Raw genomic sequence first — 20,920 nt, forward strand, 5'->3', positions numbered from 1 at the left:
TTTGTCAAGACCTCCAACTATTACTTTATACTGACCCTTTGGATTTGAGATTCTCTGAAATGTCAAAATACTCTCTATCAATTAAACACCACAAGGTTTACAAGCAGGAACTGCCTGAACATGATATGAAGCCCTTTGAACAGAAATCATCTGCTCATCATCTCTATCCTGTCTTGTCCCAGTATGGTGTCAGAGCCAAATCCTCAGCTGCATTTGCAGCCAGCAAGCTGCAGCCCTGAAGGAGCAGGGACAGAGCAGGATGCTGGTTTGGGCCTCTCAGGTGTTCCTGCCTTTCTTTCCTGGAGCTTCCCTGCCATCTGTGGGGCCCGTGTGACACTGCACTTGGGAGAAGGCAGTTCTGAGAACACAGTGAAGAAATGCATCTGGCAGCCTAGCTTTGCCAAGAGCAGCCTGCAGCTGACTAGGGATAAATTAAAAATCTGGGTTATACACAAGATTTTATGGGTTGGGAGGGCAGGGATGTTGTTTTCAGACACAGACATTACCAATGCTTACTGGGCCTTGTGGATGATCCTGTGCTGCAGCTCTGATTCACAAACAGCATTGTGCTGCCTTGCACAGCCTGGGGTACATGAACCAGCCTCAGCCTTGAATCCCAGCTCTGAGCTGAGCAGCTGTTTGTGCTCCTGCTACTCTGCTTCCTGAAGAGATGGATGCTGCCTCAGTATTCTGAATAGCAGCTGAGATCATGCTTAATATCTGCCAGGCTGGGCTGAAGGAGCACCAGAACTGCTCCTCTGTGTCTCAATAACAGCACTCCCTGTAACCCAACAGTGCTGATCTCTTTGGAGATTTGACCTTTCCCCCCCTGCATGTAAGACATTATCATGCATATTTACCCATACAAGCCTAAAGGCCTTAAAAACCTGAAAAGTTCTCAGAAAAATTTATTTCCATAAATTAAAAACACACACAAAAGAAACAGTAAAATTTTAGATTCACACAATATTGAACAGAAACAAAATGCCAAGAGCATGATGGAGGCTAATGGCACAAATGTACAAATTCTCATTGAGCTATTTGTTACCTTGATAGCATCATACAGACTTGTAATCCACAGTTACTATCCATAGTCTAGAAAAGCACCTGGAACATAATATACCAAAGGCCCACCTGAAATAAAATACAATGAATGAGAACTGCTTGCAGGAACTCAGATCCAGCAAGCACAGGAACTCAAATGTATGCAGACACAAGCCAGGCAGGCAAATGCTGTACATACATTAAGGAGCCTTAGCTGCTCTAGTCATAGCATGATGAAAACAATGAGTTTTTTCTTCTTCTTTATTTTTTTTTTTTGAAAGTGATCCTTCTATCTCTGACAATCAGTAAATTTAGCAAAGAGCTGCTTGGCTCTACTAAGAGACAGGACATGGCAAAAGCTTTGCAATCCTTCTCAAGCTCTTCTGGCCATCAGTTTGTTATGTACTTTCCATGGTGATACAAAAACATCCCCACTGGAGTGGGTCCACTTAATGAAAAGGCAAGTGTACATATCCTTGTGCTAGGGATGTATGCATGACCCCAAAAGATGAATCCTCTACAACTTTTTACTTTTAATTGACTGTGCCAGAAGCAGCTCAGAGTGGAAATGCCCAGTTTTTACCCAGTCCCCACTCCCAGTGTACAAGCAGCAGCCACAAGGAACAGGGCTGTTCCATGAGTGCTGTAAACAGAAACAGAGGTGGGAAAGGAAAAAACAAAAAAGTGCATAAGCAGGACTGACACCTGCATGCTGGGGAGGGAAAGAGATGCTTGGTCTCCACTAGCTTACATTGTCATACAAACACTAAACCAAAAGAGATTAATGCTGTGTGTTTGGGTTTCCACAAACTGAGGTCTGGGAGAAGCTAAACAACTGCAACATCATTTTGTAACTCCCCCAATTTCTGTAAACTGAAGAGTATTTGAGTGTTTTCTTTGCTCTGCTCTCTCCACTGTAGGAAAAAAGTTCATAAATCTTATTTCAATGCAATCAGAAACAAGAGAGAATAGGGAAGATAGTAAAAAACCCCACCCTAAACAAAACCCAACACAACCCAAAGGAAAAGACTCAACACATTCCATGTTTTGAAGCACATTAGAGGTCTGAACTTCTCCTGGACCAAAGTCTCTTCCCCCCCACCCCAATCTTTATTTCCTTGAAAGCCCCAGTAAGGTTACAGCTTAACTGGGTCACTGGAAGCCTCCCATATTAATAGAAGGTGAATGAATGCTCTGTAACAATCCCATTCTATAGCACAAATCCATAAAAATATATCTCTCACTCTTGCTACCACTTCCAACTAGTCAATAATTGGGCTAATAAGCCAACATAGGGAAACTTTCAAACATTTTTTAGGAGGCAATTCATCTTTGTTTTTTAGGGATTTCTTTTTACAAAAATAAAGAGAATCAATTAGAATGTTCTACAACAGCCCAGTAAGTTAACCAGAAAAATACTATGTCAATATGTTCAAAGTTTGCCTTGTTATTTTATCCTCAAACTCCAAACACTACTACTCTAAGTGTGCACTCCTCTCTTTTCTTCAGTCTTCCTGATTAAAGATAACTAGCCTTCAAAACAAGAATATAAACTTCTACAAATTCCAGCACATAAGCTGGGAGCAAAACAAACCCAGATTAGATTTCTTTCAAGATTCAGGCACACACAGTGTAATAATTCTCTTCCATTTCTCTACTCTCAAAGCTCTGCAATTCAACAGATTGCTTGTTAACATTTAGTTTTCTGTTTGGTCAGTAACAGAAGTGGTAGAGCAACAGAAGATAATGATGGTATTTGCAGTCCTGCATTTATTGGGACTTTATAAAAATTACCCACCCATTAGATATTTGCTCAATTTGAAGGTAAATAGAAACTCTCTTATATGGGTAGATAAATAAGAAAGTGCAAGTTCAAGTGACAAGTAAAAGAAAGAACAGACTAATTAAATTTGAGCATCCCAGCAACAACAGCTTTGCCTGAATAACTTCTCTAGGCACTAAGGGACAGAAATTACCTGAACAACAGCTAGCATTGGATTTATGCTTCAAGTGAAGTTTAACAGAAGTTATGCCAGAAGGGAGCTCTCTTCCTTCCAAAGGTAGAGCTGAGAAATTGCCCAGTGCTGCATCAGATAATTACATATGGCCTTACATAACAAAAACAATGCCCACATACTCAGAGGCTCTTTGTACAGCACTGGCTATTATGTACAACAGTGCTGTACAGGGAGTGTCTAATTATGAGCTACAGGAACTGTAAATCTAAAATGGTAAAAAAAACCCCAAACCCTTCTTGTTGACATTAAAATCAAGTTAGTATGAATGGAATTAAAATAACTTTAAAATAAGTATAAAAGATTTTGCTGGTCTTCCCTGCATGCAGCAGCTCAGCTCAGTTAAATAAAAATCTCTGCCTATGTATCCTGCAGCTTAACACCCTCATGGACCAATTACCTTTTCCTCTGGAGAAGAAGTTGGCATCAGCCAAGTAAGTAAAAAACTCTTCTATTTGGGAAAAAATAGTACTGGGCACCATTTTTCCTTAAAACGTTATCTTTTTTTGAATTGAATTGTGTTAAAAGAAGCATATACAAAGTGCAAGTTATTTAATGTCTAATTATGTGGGGCTTCTGCTGCCTGGAGCCAGGAAGGGCAAAGATACTTAGAAGGAATCTTCTAAGTTAACAGAAGGAAGAAACAATTGTATGCTAATCTAGAGAGCTATTTTTAACTATCAAAAAGTTAGTGGTTTATCAAGAATGTGTTTGCTAGAATTTTTCTTTATCAAACACCCTATCTCTTTTGTCAGCTTGTTAAAAATAGCCATTACAGTAACAACAGCAGACTCAAATGTGCAAATGATCTGGAGTACAGAGTTCTAGCATCACTGAAGGTGCACTACTTCCTCCCTGACACTCCTACTCTACCCCCAAAAGATACATAAACATAATTAATTAAATATAAGCAGTAATTTCCAGAGGTTGAGAAAGGAAGGGTAAATTTCACGTGGCTGTGCTACACTCAAACAGGGACTTAAAAGAATCCCTCCAACAGCATTTAAAAAAAAATAGCACCTTAAAGAGGGTCACAGCCAAAAACTGATTATCAGATGTTAGAGCAGTGGCAGAGTAAGGTTTGAAGAAGTCAGTAGACTTGTCCCAAGAAAAAAATACTAAAGAAGCTGACTGGACCATTCCAGCTAAGGGGCTCCCTCAGATGCTGGAGGCCTGCTCCTGCTCAACCTCCTCTGCAAAAAAGGCTTCAAGGTCCATTAGCTTCTGACTCAGAAGAACATCTAACTCTGCACTCTGCAGTGCAGCTCTTTTTGCTCGGGTGAAACTCCCCACTGCTTTCACTTTGCCTCGTGTCTTCCTTTTCCGGGGAAGGGTAAAGTCCTGAAACTCCAGAATCCGCTTTCTCTTTTGCTGGCTGACAGAGATCAAGTGTCCATTCTTCTCCTTGGGCTCCTCAAAGATTGTTTCCAAGCTCCTGGCAAAAAAAAAGGAACAAAAATCATGAAAACCTTAGCAGCAGCCACCTTACTGACAGGGAGATTGGGGGATTTCATAACCCAGGTAAACGCACTTCTAACTTTTATATTTTATATTTACAACCCCTCCACACCTCTTGTAATGTTATCTGTACCTTACACCTCCTACAATGCACATTACTGCCAGCTGAGTTATTGCTGCACAGACATTTGGGTAGAATCTCTTTGTATTTCAGTTCTAAAGCACAATTATAGAATCTTAATTTTACAGAATAAATAAGTTTGAGCATTTGATGACAGGCCATGATTGTTAGTATTTTAAAGAACATGTAATTCCCTTTGAATTTTGGAAAGTAAGTACTGTACTTTGATGGAGACTGGAATAAATGGATAAGTGAAAAAAAATATAAAAATCCATACTTAACCAGCTGCAAATTCTTAGTTCATATTCTATTTCACTTTTAAAAATCCAAACAGTAAAAGGTATTATTTTCAAATGAACTTTCTCTAGCAGTTTAAACTAGACCAATTTTAAGAATATATCTCCCTCTCATTTTTCATACACCTTTCATCTCCCCCCGCCCCCTAATAATTTACATTTAGGAAGGAGAACCAACCTGGCAGGAGGAGGGGACTTGTAGTTCTTGTTTGTGTAAATTTCTTCTAAACTAAATTCTTTCTTCTTAAGCCTGAAAAAGTAATGACAAATCAATCTAGAAGGAAGAATCTCATAACAATCTCTCTTCACAGCAAGCAGATTTACAAGAAACAAGTACTGTTTGCATTCTGTGCCTAAATTAAATGCTAACTAATTATGCTTTAACTAACTGGGGACCAGAAGGAATGAAAAATGAGCTCATTAAGTACATAATTTCATAGTGTTTTATAAGGTTGGTATCAAGACTTGCCCTTTCTGCAGAGATCAATATTCCTTCCAGCATTCTGTGATGCTTTGAAATATTGATGCTCAAAAGGGGAAATGCCCTTCACCTTTTTGTGAAAGCTGAGAAGTCTTACAGTTTAACAGATTAATACTTCATCTCTTGATTTTAGTTATTGACAGTTACCCAGCTGATCTGTGAAGAAATGCATCCCTTTGTCAAAGGTGGTACCTGTGGTTAGGACAGAAGTCACACTAGATGAAATATGACTAACCTGACCAGTATGACTGGCAGGCACACTGGATGATTGACTGGAAAACTTTATCAACATCTGGCACTGTGATTCCCCACACTTTCACTGAGCTAATGCTTCCCTAAGATCATACCCCAAACAAAGAAACTGAAAAACTCCAACACAATTTGCATCAACAGAACTTCCTAACAGATCACTTCATCTCACTGTGCACTGCAGGTTGATTCATTTTCACTTTATCAACAAAAACTCCTTTCTTCTTTAGAAAAATGATTGCATTGCAGCTTGCTTTTTCACATTTTGCCTAAACTCCAGTCAGTAGTTTTGATCCAGTTGATAGAGCTGTGTCAATCATTTCTTGTAAAGGAAGTAAACATCAGATGTCACTCAACTGGGACTGTATAAAATAGTGGTGGTAAGAGAAGCATTTATTGAAATGATTACACTCAAATGCTTTGAGTCCATTTCAGAGGCACTGCTCACCTTTTTGGTTTGGGCAGTCCCATTGGAGTAAGGTTAGGGTCTGGCTTAGGAACAGTTTTCCTGATTCGGATCTGTGAGACTTTCTTTGGCCTCTTTTCTGGCTCAGTCTTAAGAAAGAAAGATGGAAAAGTTAAAAACAAAGAAATTAAAACCATACTAGTCATCAGAATTCTCTTTTATTCTGAATATACATTATCTATGGAATCAACATTCCTCTCTGGTTTGCCACCTTCTTTCTCTGCAGCAGCACAGAGTAGGACCTGCACTCTGTTTTCTCTCCTCATCTTTAACAGTCACTTGATAATATCCAGCAGGAGCTTCAGCTTCTGGAGAACCAAGAGTCTGAGAGATCTAAAATATAAAATGAACTCACTTTTTTCAGTTCTGTGTCATCTTGGGATCTCAGACAGGCTGGAACAGAAGCATCTGCTTCATCAAGGGCAGGGATGTGGAGCTCAGATGCTGAAAGCCTGGGGGGAGATGGCAATGGCTCTGGAAGTGTGTGAGGCTTTGGGGATGGAGGAGGGAATGAAGTTTCCAGACTGTAACAGAGAAAAGGGGAACATGAATTAGATTGATACCCAAGTGATAATGCTCTCAGGAGATGTTCCTAAATTGCAATATGGGCACAGAACCCCAACACATTTCACAGAAATGGCCCAAGTGAATGAACTCTGGCACACACATACAGCCCAAACCTGCTGCATCCCACATTGATACTGACACCACCTAAACTGCCAGAGTATTTGAACATGTCATTTAAAACCCCACTCTCTTCCTTTTCATACAGCTGAACAGTATACAGCTCTATATATGAACTGACAGAAAGGGATCAATCCTCCTTTTCTGCCAGCAAATTTCTTTGACACAACTATTAATCACACTTTTTGTTTACAGATAAAATATAGCTGATACCTGCCATCCCTGCACTTAGAAGGAACAGAAGGAAGTTTCAGCACCTATCATCCAGTTGCTAAGGCAGAAAGGACTTCTATCCAAGTAAGGAGTCAAACTTCTATAGTTTCACATATTCATTTCATAAGAAGTGGCACAACATGGTTGAAAGTAACAGAACTTTCTGACCAATGTTTTATGTGGTGTTTGCATAACTGCCCCTCCACTCCTCCATTACATCACCCAGCTTACCTCACCCACTTCCTAATCAGAAAGCTGTTCTGGGAGTGAACTGCCAAAAGCTGAAAGCCAAAATGTCATTACAATGGCTTTCTGAGGAAGGTTATGATCCCACTACTCAGAGTAAATACCAACACCCCAGATACTCACTGTATTGCATGGCCTGCAGGCTGCAGTGCTCCCATACTCTGCACAGGTGAGTGTGGTAACATGGCACAGCTGGGTCAAAGAGGAATGAAAAAAAACAAAACAAGACAGACAGAAATTAGGGCTACACTATAAAAAGACAAGGGAAAATTATTAGTATAAACTGTAAGACAAGATGCTCATATCAGGAATGAGAATGAAAGACTAAAATGATACAAAAGAAAGCCACATCTGTTTAGGTAACTAAATTTCATTGTTAGGGAAACTGTCCTGCTTTCCTTTAAAAATGGTAGTAATGAGAAAAGGAAATAAAGGCACAGAAAGAGAATGAGACAGTAATATTAAAAGTCATAATTATTTAAAGTCTGAAAATTGTCCTTCTTTCTACGAAAGTCTATTTTTCTTATTCAAAACTTCAAGTTTTTACAATTTAAGTAACCAAAAACCTTGAAGGACTTGGTTACTAAAGAAAATAGTGCATAATGGCAACAGTAACAGGTAAAAGGAAGTACTTCCATTAAATTAACTCCCTGTTGTCTCTAACTCCCACAGTACCCTTACTTGATTGGAATAACCAAAGGCCTTTCCATAAGGGTTGGTAATGACCAGAATTCTATGGCATAAAAGTCAGCACAGCAGCTCTAAGTCCTTTGATATTAAGCTTTACTTTTGTGCCCAAATTGTTAACAGCAGGAAATCACTCAGGACAGCTTTTATTACATTCAACAGCAAATCTTGTATTTGCTGTTCTCTCTAACCAGCAGTGAAATGCACTTCACTGTTCTCAAGTCAAGATGTTTCAGCCAGACTGGAGTTCTACAAAGGAAATGAAAACCAGCCATGCTGGAAGCACAGGGAAGTCCAACTACACATAAAGAGGTCAGAAAAACCCAGTTATTGTGTTCATCACTTATGTCAGAACTGTAACATTTTGTTTCAACATTCCACTCCTTATTCCAGTGTTACTGGAAGCTGTATCCATAGTGCAGCAGAGCCCTCTCTGTCAGAGACAGAGCTTATTGTTTTATGCAATAATAATACAAAATTATAAGCACAGAAGGAAATCACTTTAGAAATTTTTAATTCAAATAAGCATTAATTAGAAAACAACTTCACTGAAAGAATGCTTTATTATTGATAGTGGAAGGGACAGTGGAAGTTAGGCAGGACAACTACTTTAGTTCCCTGTTCTCCTGGTTATTAAGAACACAAATTGTGAGTGAAATATTTTAAAGAGAACAAATCTTTTCCAGATGAAAATGGCCTGCAGGGAACTTTTTGATTTTTCTGATTTTTAATTATCTTAAAACAGGCAAGAATTTCTGTCATAGTGGGAGCTGAAAAGGCTTTTATACTGCACAAAACATACCTCTAACATTTATGTACCAAACAGCTGAGTGGGACAGATTTATGTCTGCCTCATACACATAGCTGTAAGGTATTTTGGAGGAAAAAAAAAAAACCAAATTGAGTTTTAGGGTATTTTAACTCTGGATTATTTTTCACTTGAAGATGTTTGATTTGAATACTCTCCCTTTGGGAAAGAGATCACCACTCATAGCAAAGCACTTTTCCAATGACTCCTTACATCAGGAATGAAATCCTCTGACACATTAGCTGACTGGATGTGTTGTCCCGAGCTGCTGAGGAGCCTGCACACTTAGGGATGGGGAAAACCCCAAGTTCTCATCTCCCAGTCCAAGGAGAGCATGCCTCAGCAACACAAAACACTGAGTTCACATTATACACATTAAACTCAGTTTTAAAAAGATGTTTTGTTTTTGACAATGTGTTATTGTTAAGTATAGTGCTCAAACTGTACTTTACTGGTCTGATCACTTTCAGAGTATGGAATGAAAATGGAAGTAAGTCCCATAGAATGTGCTGCAAAAATTGTCTCTATGCCATTATTCTACTTAATTCTTTTAGTGCAGACAGCTCCAGAATGGAGCAGTGCTTTGCTCACTCACACCTTTGGCAGACATTACAATTTATATTAACAAGTGATAAACTTTTAGGTATGTTACCCATTTATACAAAGCAAAGTGCAGCATTTGTTATCTGGCAAGATTTTTGGTTACACTTGTGTCAATCTGTGACACAGGCTAAATTCAACAGCTCTCCACAGACTGCCACACTAATCAAACCAATTAATTAAACAGACTTTGGTCAGTGCTCATGAAGCTCTCTGCCCAGGAAATGCACGGTGACAAAATCAGGGACTGATCTGCCCTATGTTACTGAGGTGTAGAGGGCAAAATCTTTGCTCAAGGGCATGCAAAAATCCTGGAACAGAGCTAGGAACTTCTTTCATTCTTTTTATTAGCAAAATGATCTTAAATGCTCATAGCAAAGTAAAATTAAATATGCAAAATAGATTTCAGTCCTCTTCCCACTTGTAACAAGATTGACACACAGAGAAAAATTCATTACCAATATTAACTGGAGCTACATTTGCTTGTGCCTGCATCACATATGAAAATCCATAGCATGCATAAAGAGGTTTCAATTAGCATAGAATGGTCATGGAATGCAATTAAAAATGTTACTGAATGACAACCCCCCGCCCTTTACAATTCTTCCTGACCTGATATTGAGCATTTTACAGTGGTTCCAAGGGGTTTTTGTGGCTCAGACCTCTGAAAAAAACTTTCCTACCTCAGAAATCCAGTTCCTCTGCAGTCACTCAGAATAGACCTAATGAAGTAGCTCACCTTTTGCATTATATACTCTGATGCATGGTGTGTATATTTTGCAAGGGAGAAGAAAATAGAGTTAGCCATTCTGCCAAAACAGGATAGTATTAAAGCAGTGAAGGCAATATATTTAAATTCAGCTAAAAGACTGTTCTGTAAGAAAGGATCTTCCACGCTGAGCCATTCCTGGAGCAGAATGTGTAGATCTGGAACAGGAGAAACTGACTCTCCAGTGCAAGCTGCAATCACCCTCTCCCTCCCAAAAAGGAGCAAGAATATACCCTGCACACATTTAATCTCAGAAATAAGGTGATGGGTTTTACCTGTTCTCGATGGCCACACTTGGCTGCCACTTGCAGTGACTGGAAAGGAGAGGAGTGATTTCGGAAGGACAGACAGCGGGACCGTGCTGACTCCATATGGACAACACTCTGCCCAGGGAGTACGGCAGTGAGGACACCAGGCCGTGGGACACACACCTCGGCAGCCTGGCCCCTTTCAAACCCTGGGCCAGCTGGGATATAAACAGTCTCTGGATGGTGGGAATATGGCTGGTTAAGTTTCTTCTTCTTGTCCAAATCCTGTAACATCCAGGGGAAGAAAGTGCCAAAACTGTGTGAAGGCCGAGCGTGGAACAACCTCCTCTTCTTCCAGCTACAGTGTTTCTTCCAGGGTCAGGATAAACAGCAACAGTCCTGGGGGTTGTTGTGGAGTGAGAGGAATGAAGATCATTATTTACACAGGAATCTTCCTGGAAAGCTGTTGTATCTGAACAGCTCTGAGAAAGGAGAAAAGACAAAGTCCACTTTGAAGCTGGTGCTGGAGTTTCTCTGAAAACTGGGCTGTGATGTACAGAGTGTTGGGATGTAATCCCTCTGAGGTCTGTCACAGGACTGGAGTCCAATTTTATGTGGCAAGAAATTGGGAAAACTGAGGTGTCCAAGCAAGAGGCTGGAGGTTCGTGGCTTAAATCTGAAGAAAGTATTTTGGTAGTTTCTACAGGATAAAGTGCCAAAGGCTGAAAGCTGAACATCTTGGTGCAGCAGCTGTCAGCCCAGCGGGAGTGTACGTTCCTGTTAATGCAAGAAAAGGCTTCCAAGAGATTTTTAGATCTACATTGGCTGTACCTGTCACCCACTGGAAGAATTTCAGAAGAAGATGGCAGAGGTTCTAAGTCACGGCTGCTTTTGGCAGGGGCCAGGAGCTTGCTGGCCATTGCAGACAACTTGCTCAGCAATGCTGGTTCTTTGGTACATTTTCTAAATTTCAAGCTGTTCAACAAACTGCACCTCTTGGCCCTCTGCCTTGGCATATGCACAAATCTCATGGCTGTTTCCTTTTCCACTGTTGGTGCTTTACATGCAAAGTACAAAGATTCCAGAAGCGGGTTTTCCTGTTTAGGGAATATTTCCAGGGGAATCTCAGAGACAGGTGAACTTTTCATTGTTTTGATTTTTCTTACGGTTTTTAGCTGATACAATGTGGGAACTTTTTTGCATGTCCTTCCAGGTTGTATTTTTAATGGAAGAGGTCCTCTTGGTTTATTTGTAGTTCCTCTTCGTTTATTTGTAGTTCCAAAGGCACCAGGGATCCCATCATACCCTAAATTAAGGTTCAGGTTTTCCATTTCTGAGTCCTGAGTCTTCAAAAGCTGTGAACTAATAAAATCTGTGGTAATCTTTGGCCTTTTAACTTCTTGTAAAGTGCTACATAGTTTACTTTCACTGCCTCTTACAGCAACAATCTCCTCTGAAGGACCCCCAAAGTTCGTACTTCTAGATGTCATCAACTCAGCTGAAGAGCTGCATAAGAGTTCGGAACTGTGCAACACACTTGGTTGCAGTATGATTTTTGCTTTCTCCTGATGTTCTAACTTCTGTTCTTCTTGTGCCTTGTCCAACTGATGTGCTTTCATCTTTCCATACTTCTTATGTATAAATACTTGACGTTCCTCTATTTGATCAGGTCTCTCTGAGCATAAAGCCCCATCTTCCTTGCAAACTGCACCAGTTGGTATTTTGTCCTGGCCTTCTGTTACTTCCTTTACATTATCTTTGCTCCATGCATTCAATTTGTAAGGCACACACGCTTCACTGCAAACCACACAGTTTGGGGATGGCTCTTTGCAAGTGTCTGATAGTGTGCTCAGAGGTGGAGAAAACGTGGGCGTTGCATCATCCTGCACTTCTGGGGCAGCCTCTGTGGCAGATACAGCTCCAGCCTCACAGTCATGCACAGTTTCTGAAAGTACACTAGTACCTGCTGAGTTTGGGAGCTTTGTATCATTCTGTCTTTCTTTTGAAAGATTATTTAATTTGGATCTTGGGATTTCTTCCAAAACCTTTCCATAATTCTCAATCCTGAGGAGGACTATTTTGCTACCAGACTCTTCAGAATCTTCCAACAAGTCCCATGAACAATCTTTGGGCAGCCTTCCTCTAGGGGCTTCCTCTTTTCCCATCATCTCTTGTACACAGGTATTCTTAAATTTTTCTTGACCAGAAGGACTTTCTGGTGAGCTCATGTCCATGTCTTTGGTTGGCATGCAAAGTCCCTCACCTTTCAGACTTTCTTTGCTGTGGGCACAAACTCTTGAGCTTTTGGCACCATTCAGAGAGCCAGCTGCTGATTCATTCCCTGAAGATGGAACCTCAATATTGCTGGATTTTTTCTTAACAGAAATTGTTACGGAAAGGATTTTTGTCATTGAAGTATCTTTGCTAATTTTTTTGTCTGCAGATGAAATATCTCTTTGTGTATTCTCAGGTGACAGACACAGCTTTACTTTCTCAGGCAGAGAGATGTGAGAGTTCAGAGCTGACACAGTTTCTGAATCCACCTGAGTCTTACTAGAAGTTTCTTGGATGTCAAACTTTTCAGAATGGGATGCAGAAATACCCCTTTGAGCATCAGTTTCTTTACCAGGTTTAAAAGTTAACTGTGGGCAAGAGTTGCTTAGGATAGGAGTTATACTCAGACTTTCTCTGTTTTCTGTACCTGACAGCACATTTATATTTTCTGGCTTATCTGTATTCTTAAACTTCTCTTGACCAGGAAGACTTTTTGGTGAGCTCATGTCCATGTCTTTCCCAGCTGGCATGCAAAGCCCCTCACCTTTCAGACTTTCTTTGCTGTGGTCACAGACTTTTGAGCTTTTGGCACCATTCAGAGAGCCAGCTGCTGATTCATTCCCTGAACATGGAATCTCAATATTGCTCATTTTTTTCTTAACAGAAATTGTTACAGAAAGGATTTTTGTCATTGAAGTATCTTTGCTAAAAACTTCAGCTGAAGATGAATGACAATTATCTCTTTGTGTACTCTTGGGTGACATACACAGCTTTTCTTTCCCAGGCAGAGAGATGTGAGAGTTCAGAGCTGACACAGTTTCTGAATCTGCCTGAGTCTCAACACAAGATTCTTGGATGTCAAACTTTCCAAAATGAGATGGACCAACGCCCTTTTGAGCACCAGTTTCTTTACCAGGCTCAATAGTTAACTGTGGGTGAGAGTTGTTTAAGATAGGATTTATACTCAGACTTTCTCTGTTTTCTGTATCTGAAAGCATATTCCTATTTTCTGGCTTGTATGAAAGACTCCCATGAATGGATGAAATGGGCAGAAATTGAGCACTAATTGTATTTTCCTGGTTCTCCACCAACCACTTTCTCTTTGGCAAAGATTGCTGCATTTTGTTTCCTGCAAACACCAGCTCTGCTTGCTCTTTTGCACATTGGATAAAACGAGCCTGCTGTGAGCACTGTGCTTTGTCATCAGAAAAGTTTTCTTTAAGAGCTCCTTTATTGTTTCTTTCACATCTGTTCTCATGTCCTTGTAGTCTGATTGTCTTCTCTTCAATCAGATCACTGATGGAGTCCATGGATCCTGAAGAATCTTCATTTTTCACACCAATTAAAGAGTCCAAACCCATTACATTCTCTCGTAGAGCTCCTTTAAACCTGGTTTCTCTTGCACATTTATGGTCCAACAGAGGCAGGTCACCACCTGTTTTTAGCAGAACCTCTTCACTGTGATTAGGATTAGTTTTGTCTCTTTCCACAGAACTGGTTGTGCTTTGTGAGCCAGTGTTTGGTTGGTTGGTTAAACTTTCTAAATGCTGCTCACTGCCCAGCACTGGGACATCACACTCACTCTGACAGGGATGAAACTGATTCCCCAAGGGACAAAGGGTCTCCTCAGCATGTTGTGTTGGAATGTTCACGCTGTCCAGGGCTGGCTGTGGATCACAGGTTGAAGGGCTACACTCAGAGGGATCAGCTGGGAGCAATGGCATTTCTTCCTGCTCATGTTCTCTCTTCCATGGGCCTAACAGAGAGTTGTAAAATCCAAAATTACGAGCACAGGTGTTTTTGTTAAATCTGATTAATAGCTGTTCACGAGTCCTATTTCTCTGATTGCCTTCAGGAGCATTTGGGGAATCCAAAGCTTTTGTTTTATCAAACTCCTCTGCCTGGGAAGCACACGTGCCAATGTGTTCTTTTGCCTCATCTCTGTCACAAACAATTTCACTGCACATTGCTTTACAAAGATCAAATTGTTCCACAACCTTCATGTTCTTATTTGAAACCTCATCTCTTGACAAGGTAGCAGCAGACTTCTCTGCAGTATATGCTGAGCAAAACATGTTTTTTCCTGTGGGAATATAATTTGTACCATGCAGAGCTCTACCTCTGTTGCCCCAGTCATTTTCCCAAAGAGATCCACGTGCCAAAGGGGTGTGTGCTTTTGGAAAGATCATTGCCTCTCTACTGTTATATCCTGATGAAGACACTCCTTTCAGATTATCATTTTCTTCAATCTTATCAACTTCAACACCAAAAGACTGACTGTTCAGGAAAACTTCATCCACACATGTACTCCCTGATAAAATACAGGAAGTGCTGGCAGCTGGACCCTGGTTTTTTATACTCTTGTTATTATAAAGCCATGTGTGACAATGTTCATTTTCTAAACCAATGACCATTCTCTCCATATTTCCTGCAGAAGATTTTATATTCATTTGGGATACTCTGCTTGCTGTATTAGGGTTATCAAAAGTCATGTAATTTACAGAAGACTTGAATTTGTCTTTATGAAGCAAAACTTCAGCAACTTTTCCTGCTGGTGTTCCAGAAGCAGCAATTAATTCTTTTCTAGACCAATTATCCCAGGCCTTGTCCCTGCATGAAACTTCATTATTAGTACAAGGAAGACACTCCTTATAATGAGGTTCTCTTGATTTTTGTAAAACAGGAGGTAGAGTTACATTTAGTGTATAAAACAAATTTGTTTTGTTCCCAGTGTATAAGCTGTCATTACTATCAGCTTCTGCAGCTCCAGCTAAACCACCAGCCAACTCTTCTGATGTTTTATTGCTCCCAGATTCCTTTTCAAGCAGTTGTGCCTTGGGTGAGTCTTTTCCTAGCTTGGTACCAAGATGAAGACAGCTGTGGTTACTGAGAGGAGGGATTTTATTGGCAGTACTATAAAAGCAGATGTCTTTCTGCCCGGTTTCATGGGAAGTAATGTTACTTGTTTCCATCCACAAACTATTTTCTTTTGTATCATTCTTGCATGGGTCACTGACAGAGAATTGCCACTGGTCCTTTTTCAGTTTCTCACCGTCTGATGGGAATATTTTATATTTTTCTTTTGAGAACTCCTCAGGAGATGAAGCAACAGAACCAAAAACTGGAGAATGACACTGCTCAGAGTTAGCGGCCTTTTGAGCTTCAGGCCAGCTACAAATTTCAACGTTATCTCCCACAGCAATTTTTCTCCAGACTTCAGCAGCTTCTTCAGATTCAGAGCGGTATGATTTTCCTATAGCAGCACTTAATTCCCTAGGATCAGGTTTTGCACCAGATAATCCTTTTTTCCTTACCACTGAGATCTTCTCTAGTGGTGCAGATGTGGAAGTTTGGTTTTTTAAAAACCCAGTTCCGTGGTCATAAAGAGTGTGGTGTTTGATGTTTTGGGGAAAGTACTTCTGGGGGGTTTCACTGAGAATTCTGTGAACTGCAGAACTGCCTTCTGGTGGCATATTTCCAAAGTCCAGATAACAGCTGCTTTTCAGAACCGGACATAAAACTTTAGATCTTTGTGTGGAGAGTGTTCTACAGCTTTCTGCTGAGAACAACTCATGAGGTGCCTTTTGTTCTGGTACAGGACCCTTAAAGAAGTCATAAGCATCATTTTCTTCATCCTGCTGACAAGTCTGGCAATTAGCAAGTGATGTACTGAATTCCTTAAGCGGATTTTGTCTGGGTAACTTTTCTTCTCTAACCTCCAACACAGACACATCACTCCCCCCTGTTCTCAATGGCATGGCAGCACGGGGTTCTGACCCACTATAGTCACTTGTTTTTTGTGGATGATCTGCAGCTGCTCCAATGTCCATGACTTTTAAAGGCCCTAAAAAACCTAAGATGCTGCTTTCTGAAACCCCAGCTCTGGCCATGACTGGGCATTGATTGCCCTCAGGTGGAAGACCTGTACTCACTCTGTCATTCCTGTATCCTGCTTTACTAAATATCCTAGTCCCATCAGCCTTCATACCTTGTACTTCTTCAGTGAGCTTTGGCAGAGTTTCAGCTGTCACCTGAACATTTGCTTGGTTTTCTTCTGCATAAGAAAAAAAAATAAAGCAAATCAGAACTATATGCTAAATTTAGAAGACATTCAGCTTATTAAGTACCTTTGTTGTTGTACACAACACTGTGCAGTGTTGGTTACCAAATGTTCTTAAAAGTGAGAATTGATGCTATCAATTTTAGTACAAGTCTTTAATGGATGAAACAAACTATTCCACTACAAAGCTAAGGCAACAAAAACAATCCTTTTCACTAGAGACACTTCCATGAGCAGCAGGCAGTCCAAGGCCTGTACATTTCAGATTCCTCTAACATCAAGCTAGGTGAATGCAGGTCCTGTAGCTTAACACACAGGAAGCCGTGGCCAACATTAAAATAATGCTTATTTGTAAGATCAAAATTGAACATAGGCTGGGACTTGATCTGCTCCAGCCTAGAAATAGGGCTGGCCATTGTGTGGCCATTTCCATCTCTTCTTCCTTGGAGTCATGTCTGTCAGTAACTCATCCACAGGAAAACAAGACATATCTCATCTGCCCAAGCAATTTAGATTATTAATAAACTTTTTTCTGTAAAATCACAAAGAAGGTGCTAACTAAAAATATTACAGTTACTGTAAAATATCTTCATACTCAAAACTTTACAGGGAACATATTTACTCAGACTTCTGCAGATCTTTTCCCTCTTTCCTTGCAAGCACCAAGACTAGATGGCATTTGCAAGCTAAATACAAGTTTAGGTAAAGATGGCAGGGAGGGAAAAGAAAATAATTACTAGATGCAGGCAAAGTGACCAAAGTACATGGATCTAGAAAATTATGGAGGATCATGAAATTAATAATTACTTTAACTGTCCTCTTTCTTTGGATTCTGCACTTTCAAGTGTATTTTTCAGAAAACTCAAAAAAGAATGAGTAATACTTTTATATATATATATATATATATATATATGCTATTACTGCTCTCATGCACTCCATCTTTGAAACAAAAGGAAATACAAAACATCTGCTATTAAAAAACCTCTTCTGCTTTGGAAACAAATAACTAAACCACATCTTCTGCAGAAAAGGTCTTGAGGCAAGTACATACCCTGCCAGGAGAAAGTAAAGCATTAAGTTTTGATAGTGTTATAGTTACACAGGGTAATACTTTCTAAATGAGCCATCTCACAATCACTCATCTGTTTTAAATCAACAATAAATAACTGGGAGAGAAGCAGGGGCTGGATAGGGATGTACAGCTAAATAACTACCTGTGCTCCTCAGAGATCCTGCAATTTCAGTGCAATAGGTTCTCAAAGACTTTGCCTCTTGCTCATTTAGGTGAGGGTCCTCCTGAAACAAGACAGAAATATGGTCAGACATGGTTAGCTATGGTTAGACAGAAAAATGGTTAGATCTTCTCAAGTGTCTCATGTCTCAGGGACTGCATCTGCTCAGCTGGGTTAGTTCAGAATAAGCAATTCACTAAGAAACCTCCAGACACATCAGCCTTGCACTGCAAGGGCTTCACACAAGCACTAAGGATGTGTGTATTTAACTGCAGTGAATACTCAATCTTGTGATGTGGCAGCTAAAATATAAGTACATGGCTTAAAATGCAAATTGTTGAAAATTGGAATGAGAAGAGTAATCCAGCCTCCATGTCTAGTTCACACCCCCAAACCACTACCACTAGACTCCTGGGAAGATGTGTCTCTATTAGAACTTGCCTTCTACTATTCCTTGGACTCAAACCCACAAACCCTGGAATAGGTGACCTAGATCTGCCAGCAAAACCACCAAACCATGATCCCACAACCAAACCACCTGCATTTGGAAATATGCAAAAATTAATCTTGAAAACAGAATGACTATAAGGAATTTAACAATTTTAATTTCACAAAAGTGATAAATATTTTTTAAAAAAGTCAGATAAATCAAACAGATATCAAAATTTGGAATTAAACACACAAAATTATGCAACACCCAATAATTAAGGTAAAACACTCAGCTGTGCTGAGTTCCATATCTGCCTTACACCATTCCAGCAGTATTTAAGCAAGTGAAAACACTGGTATTTTAAAATACTGCTGGTCTACTGAATTATTGTCTAATTTTTCACTGGACCCACAATAATCCAGATACTGACACTGACACACACACACTCTCCTGGGTGTGCCCAAGGCCAGGCTAGACAGGGCTCTGAGCAACCTGGTCTAGTGGAAGGTGTCCCTGCCCATGGCAAGGGGTTGGAACAAGATGACCTTCAGGTCCTCATCCCACCCAAACCATTTTAAGATTCTATACTAGAAGACACAAAAAAGAACCAGGAAACCCATTGCCAAACTCACTGCCTGGTGACTCTAAGCCTAAATTCAATTATGTCATGCAGGGATTCATTTCTGCATTCACTTACTTGTTCTGACCAACTTTTCTCCAGAGTTAAAGGACAACATTCAGCATGCTGGTCCTCAGCACCTTGTGCCTCTTCATCTTGTTTCTGGTACCCATCACCAGAACAGTCTAGTTTCCTAAAGTGTCTTTTTCTGCTTTTTTCATCCTCTGCAAGGTCTCCAGCCTGTAGTAATTCTTCAGGAAAGGATTCTGCTGGTCCATGAGAAATCACCTGGAGCACATCACCCAGATCCTGTGTCTGGTGGCAGAAGTTTCCCAGGGCAGAAGTCCATGGCCCATCCCTGTGTGCCAGCACGGGCACTGGCCCATCCGACTGTGCATCCAAGCCCAGGCTGGGCCCCGGCACTGCCATGAGGTCCCTGGAGAAGCTCTCTGGCAGCCCAGGGTACAACTCCTCTGTCACAGCAGACACAGAGGAATCAAGGAGAGACTCCACCCCAGATGAGAGCATCAGGGCTGTTGAAGATCAGCTGCCCTGAGCTTTTCAGTTTATCCTAAAAATAAAAGCAACGTTAAATCAACGTACATTGGACTAACCATAGAAAACCCTGAGCTGGAAGGGATCCTCAAGGATCACTGAAATCCAACTTCTGGACTAGATTAAAAGGAAAAGTTTAATTCCTCAAGATTCAAGTATATATATTTAAGAAAGACACTTCCAAATATATCTTTAAGAAAGCAGCTGAGGAAGATTTGAGTACCTAAGGAAATGCTCCATGAACAAATGAAGAGAATAAAGTGAAATAGATATTCCCAAGCCTCATTTCTACATTCAAACATCTCCCTGCAGATTTAACCACATCTTCTGAATAACTTGAGAAGAGGTTATAAAGCAAATCACTGGGGCTTGTATCAGACATCCTCCTCCTTCACTAGAACTAAAGCACTCTTTGATTTCCTGGGATTTTCATGAGTTTCTAGTCTTTGGAAAAGAGCTCCAAGTTTGCTTCACATTCTGTGCCTCAAACGAGCACTGTCTAAGCCATCGGCCGTAGCCTGTGCCTGTCACTCTGTGCTGTCCCGGAGTGCAGAGGGTGCCTTGTGCCAGGACACAGCCCCGCTCCCGATCGTCCTCGGCCCGGACCCGAACACCGGCAGCGGCTCTATGAGCACGGGCCAGGAGCTCCGGCTGAGCTGGCACCGCTGCTCTCGGTACCGGGACAGCCTCGCCGTGCAAACGCCGCCGTCAATCGCTCCCGGAGGCTCAGGGACAGGAGCGGGCTAAGCCAGGCCTTAGAGGAGCACCAGTGACTCAGTTTAACGAAACTCGGGCTCATCAGCCGAGCGCTGCTGCGTGCTCCTCTAGCAGGAGCAGCCGGTACAGACACCGGGGAAACTCGCACCAGCCCGCCGGGAACACGGGAGCCCAGTGGTCCCGGGAGAGCATCACCGTCCCGGCGGTGCCGCCCGAGCCCAGCCGCGCCGGGACCGGGGGCGACGCTTTGTTCCGAGCGCCCCAGCAGCGCCGACGGACCCGGCCCCGAGCCCCGCGCCTTCTCCGCGGCAGCAGCCCCCGCACCGCCCAGACCGAGGGTCCGCAGCCGCCCTGCGGCGGCGCACCGGAGATCGCCGCTCTCGGTAATTACACAACCGCCGGTTGTGTCTCCTCCGCGCCCGTGCTCAGCAAGGCCCGCGCCGCCCACTCGAGCCCGCTCAACTCCCGGCGCGCGCAGGAGGCGGGGCCCGCCCGTCGCGCCCCGCGCCCCGCCCGGTGCCGTTACCTGAGCGGCGGCGGCCGCCGGCCCCGCTGTGCGCGCCCGCCGCGCCCCGCCCCGCCCCGCGCGCATCACTTCCGCATCCGGGGCGGGCCCGGCGCGGAACCGGCAGCCGGGGCTGTGGCCCC

The 20,920-nt window shown here is 41.8% G+C and overlaps 1 protein-coding gene across 2 annotated transcripts; it reads right to left on the bottom strand.

Moving 5' to 3' along the window:
- Nucleotides 1-891: 891 nt before the first annotated feature.
- On the bottom strand, nucleotides 892-20,847 carry PRR14L (proline rich 14 like). Of its 2 annotated transcripts, XM_058036776.1 has the most exons (9): nucleotides 20,799-20,847; nucleotides 19,079-19,571; nucleotides 17,934-18,015; nucleotides 10,413-16,713; nucleotides 7,397-7,465; nucleotides 6,486-6,654; nucleotides 6,113-6,219; nucleotides 5,113-5,184; nucleotides 892-4,494 (listed from the first exon to the last, which is right to left on the bottom strand). In XM_058036776.1, exons 2-9 carry the CDS (start codon nucleotides 19,526-19,528, stop codon nucleotides 4,218-4,220), a joined length of 7,527 nt encoding a protein of 2,508 aa, XP_057892759.1. In that variant the 5' UTR covers nucleotides 19,529-19,571; nucleotides 20,799-20,847; the 3' UTR covers nucleotides 892-4,217. The 2 variants fall into 2 exon arrangements, with proteins under 2 accessions (XP_057892759.1, XP_057892760.1); XM_058036777.1 differs by lacking the exons at nucleotides 10,413-16,713; nucleotides 17,934-18,015; nucleotides 19,079-19,571; nucleotides 20,799-20,847 and having other exon boundaries at nucleotides 7,397-10,406.
- Nucleotides 20,848-20,920: the final 73 nt, after the last annotated feature.

This window comes from Melospiza georgiana, chromosome 18, assembly GCF_028018845.1.
Source record: "Melospiza georgiana isolate bMelGeo1 chromosome 18, bMelGeo1.pri, whole genome shotgun sequence".
NCBI classification, from domain to species: Eukaryota; Metazoa; Chordata; class Aves; order Passeriformes; family Passerellidae; genus Melospiza; species Melospiza georgiana.